This window comes from Tupaia chinensis, unplaced genomic scaffold (assembly GCF_000334495.1).
Source record: "Tupaia chinensis unplaced genomic scaffold, TupChi_1.0 Scaffold000070_1, whole genome shotgun sequence".
NCBI lineage: Eukaryota > Metazoa > Chordata > Mammalia > Scandentia > Tupaiidae > Tupaia > Tupaia belangeri.
The window spans coordinates 4,492,952-4,497,153 of NW_006159530.1; the positions used below are offsets into that span (position 1 = coordinate 4,492,952).

General features: G+C 55.0%; 1 protein-coding gene across 1 annotated transcript in view; it reads right to left on the bottom strand.

The window, feature by feature from the left end:
• Positions 1 to 2,274: 2,274 nt before the first annotated feature.
• Positions 2,275 to 4,202, bottom strand: part of LMX1A (LIM homeobox transcription factor 1 alpha) — an 82,955-nt gene continuing 81,027 nt past the window's right edge. Inside the window, exon 10 of the mRNA XM_027767670.1 lies at positions 2,275 to 2,435. Within this exon, the coding sequence (XP_027623471.1) occupies positions 2,275 to 2,435 (161 nt within the window). The remainder of the gene's footprint in view (positions 2,436 to 4,202) is intronic.

The following is a 4,202-nucleotide window of genomic DNA, read 5'->3' on the forward strand; positions in this document are numbered from 1 at the left end:
GGGCCCATCAGGCAGTGGTGGCAGAGGTCCGCCGCCCCCGGGACAGGAGGTAGGTTTCACCCTCTCCGGGGAGTGCTGGTGCCATGTGGCAAACATCTTTAAAAATATGTATGATCCTACTGCTGCTCAGCCCCCTCGACTCCAGCCTTCAGCCCCACGTGAGACACGTCCCTCCTGCCCCACCACTGTGCTCTGGCTTCCGGAGGTTCATGCAATGCGTGCCACGAGTGACCTCGGCGGCCATGGAGTGGCCCCCCTCGGAAGGCTAGGGACCCTTCTCGTGTCGTTCTTCTCTCTGCTCACAGCTTCGCCTGAGCTCATCCTACAGCTCACGGAAGAAACGCCCCTGGGTCCCCGCCCTGCAACCTCACCCCTGAATAAACCACAGTTCATGCACAAGAGCTTTCTTTTCCATGTCATCTTGGTATGCCAGTAAGGATTTCTACTCATTTTCACTCACAGAACCTGCTACACTCTCCCCGATCTTTGTCACAGAGACCTGCGTGCCTGGAGCGGCCGCATCAGTTTCCCTCACCACGCTGGGCTGGGCTCCCGGGTAGTTCGCAGCGACCACGAACAAGAACACAAAAATCACACAACGCACGCTGCCGGCAGGGCTGTGCTCCCTCTGGCCTTGCAGGGAGTGAGGGCATGTGTCACTGTACTCAAGGCTCTGAAGCATCCCCAGGAGGGAAGCCAAGCGGGCCTTGGCCCCTCTCAGATGAACCCGAGCCAACTCCTGTCCCTCCACCCACGCCGGCTTCCCAGGAGACGGCCAAGCAGAGGAGGAGCCATCCTAGCGTCACGCCGGGGAGCAGGTGTGGAACCGGCCCATGGACCATGGCTGCTGGGTCTTCTGTGCTCAGGGTCACAAACGTGAGCCAGGAGGAAGAGCTCAGGTCCCAACCCAGACCCCTCTGCCTTGATGAGCCCAGGAGGCTGCTTAGAATTAGACTGCCAGAGAAGCCACCCTCAGCACTGTCCTGAGGGTGCAGAGAGTGAAGCCACTGGGCTCTCTGGGCCTCGTGGTTTGCCATGCAGTCTCCTCTTTTTCAAAATGACCCTTTCAAGCTGTAAAAGCCATTCTGAGCGGGCAGGCTGTACACAGTAGGCCTGCGGGTGCTAAATGACCGACCCCTGCTCTAGCACACCACGCGCCTTCCCCTACCCTCAGCTCCGCCTCGGCCTCCTCCCACTGGAAGGCTCTGACAGCCCCTGAGCTGCCCTGAGCTGCACCTCTGCTAACCCAGCCTGCAGAGGGGCTCTGGGGGAAGGGCCCTCCTTGGCCAAGGTAGTGGTCTGGCTGTGCTTTAAACAGGTATGGGACCCTGGCCTCTGTCCTGCTCATGTGCTCCGGGGGTGAGTTAAGCCCCCGGCAGGGTAGGTGCATGGTGTCCACCTCACCCACACTTGCAGACACACACGTTCTAGAGCAAAACCAGCGCTCCCCACACAGCCACACGTCCGGGTAGAGCAGTACACCCAGGGGGCAGGGCTGGGCATCTTCTGAGAATACGCTCAGGAATTGTTCTGACCCGCCCAAGCCCAGGGAGCCAACAAGCAGAGCTCCACGAGAGAACCTGTCAGCCACCCAGGGCTGCTTCCAGACCCCAACGGCACTCGGACAGAACAACGAACTCAATCAAGCACGCAGAGTGATGGGGCCCGCTGCCACAGCCCTCCTCGTCCTGCTGACAAGTCTCTTCAAACTAAAAATAAAGTTTATAAAAGTAAATTATCTCATTTTATAACTTAAGTGCATCAAGCATTTCCTTAAATATAGTTCACACTGAAAATAAAGTTACTTTTGCTGTACAGTTGGTGTCTGTTATAAGCAGGAATAAACTTCGATGATAAAGTCTGAAAGGTTACACTCACACATACAGCTATCTGTCTGTCTGTCTGTCTGTCTGTGGGCGGATAGGTGGATAGACAAACACACCTCTCAAGAGCGCTTCCCCAAAGCTGTGGGAAGCTGTTAGGGGTCCCTAGGTTTCTAGTCTGCATGAGGATGTCTATCTGCAAAGTCCCTGTCCTTACTGATAAACACATCTTCCTATCTAACGCTAAGACTCGTATTAGAAACATTAAACTATGCAATCCGTAATGTTCAGTCCTCAGAAACGCTGAGCTACCCACATCCTTAAACAACAGCATCCCCGACCAAACGCCCTCCCCAGCCCCTCTCCTCCCTGGGCTCCCGGCGTCAAGCCAGCGACCTCTCACTGAGTGAGGCGGTCCCGCAGAGGAGCCTGGCGCTGAGCTCCAGGGGGCTCAGGAGGTGAAGTAAGAGCTCTGCATGGAGTACAGGTGGTCAATGGGGTTCCCCACTCTGGACTGCAGGGGCCCGGCTTCCGAGGTTGCTAGGAAACAGTCACCCAGGTTACTGAGGGAGGTGTCGTCACTATCCAGGTCATGGAAAAGGGGCTCGGCACCTGAAAGGGAGGAGAAACACAGGCGTGAGGGTGTGGAGGCAGCTCGCCCTGCCAGGGCTCACAAATGCACATGAATTCCACCGGTGGGGCCTGAACCAGTCCTCTGGTGGGACTTCCTAGGGGGTGTTGAGGACAGGGTGGGGCAGGGGACTAGATGCGGAAAAGCAGAAGGGGGCGTAACACCGGCCCACGGGAAGTCTGCTGTCTGCAGGGAGCTCTTGTCCAACGTGCGACACGTGCAAACCAAGTACGCTGGTTGTGACAGAGCGTTACCCTGAGTGCAGCGTAAGCAAACGTCAGAGCGTCTAGCCAGCCAGGGAGCGGGTAGGCAGGCCTGGGCCCCAGGGGCCGGTGAGAGAGCGCCAGGCTCCTCCCACCTGACAGGGGCGTCGAAGATGGTTCTGGAAGGAAGGAAGGGAGCTAAGAAAACAAACGTTGGCTCTTCCTGTGAGGCTGTGAAACCTCCCACAGTAACATCTGTCCTTGCAAACAGCAAGGGAGCACTGAGCGTGACCCCAAATCTGTACCACAAAGGAAGGGGAGGTTGGGGGGCTCCCCTTGTTTAATGGACTCCCCTGATAGAGCAGCTGAGGGGCCCTGCCCTGGGCCTGGAGGCATGGCTCTCCTCCACATCAAGGAAATGGAAGTGGGACAGCTTGGGTCAGTAAAACTTGTCAGGGGCTTCATTATACCACAGGGTCTTTTAGTAACAAGACCCTGAGGCTCTGAAAATTTAGAAATTTGCAAACAAACTTCATTCGCCTGGCTTCCGCAGAGCTGCAGAGTGAAGAGTGTCGTGAGGTGGTACGTGTCTCCTACGTGCGCAAAGACAGACACACGGCCACGCACAGCTCTGTGAGGGGACTCAAAAAGGATGTGGGAAACCACAGTGAAAATAGGAGTTCGGGGGCCCGGTGGTGGTGCAGTGGCACACTGTGGTGCTCTGCAGGTCAGACCCACATGGGAAGGTTCTGGGTTCATATCCTGAGACCTCCCTGGTGTGCTGGGCACAGAGGTGCCCATGACCTGGACCTGGGTGAAGCTGGTAGTGGATCATGGTATCAGGAGCCAGTTAGCATGCTGTCTCTCTCTCATGGGAGAAATAAAACTTTTCTTAAAGTACGAGTTTGTTTTGGTGCAAAAATCTTCTGAAATCCATGCATAGTTTATATATATATATATAGTTTATATATATATATATATATATATATGCATTTTCCATGAACTTTGGAAGACCCCTGTATCTAGCATTATAGGGTTGAATGCAGTTGGCCTGCAGAGGGCCAGGTCTAATCAACATTTGCTGAATATGTGGTATAGAAAGTTGGGGTGGTTTTAGTAATAGAAATTTTTTTAACAAGGGCAAAAACATTTTTGAGAAAATCTGTGAGCCGCGGCCTCTGTCTCTGATGTTTCTACCTGGAAGGCTTGCTGAGTAAAACCGCACTTTACCTGCCAGGGCAGCCTATCCCAGACGGCCCAGTGTGGTTCCATGCACTCATTGCATCACCACTGGCCTTCACCATGTGAAAGTGCAGTTGCTGGGGCCAGCAGATGGCATGGTGGTTACATCACTAGGCTTCCACATGGCTGACCGCAGTTTGAATCCCAGACCCGGGGCCTTGGAATTCATACTGGGCGCGTGTGCGTGCATGCCCAAGATCCCAGGAGGGCAATGGAGGAGAAGGGATTGTGGCATGGCCATCCCCCCTGAGGAGGGCTTTCTCACTTTCTGTCTCTCTGTCTCTCTCTGTCTTTCTGCCAATC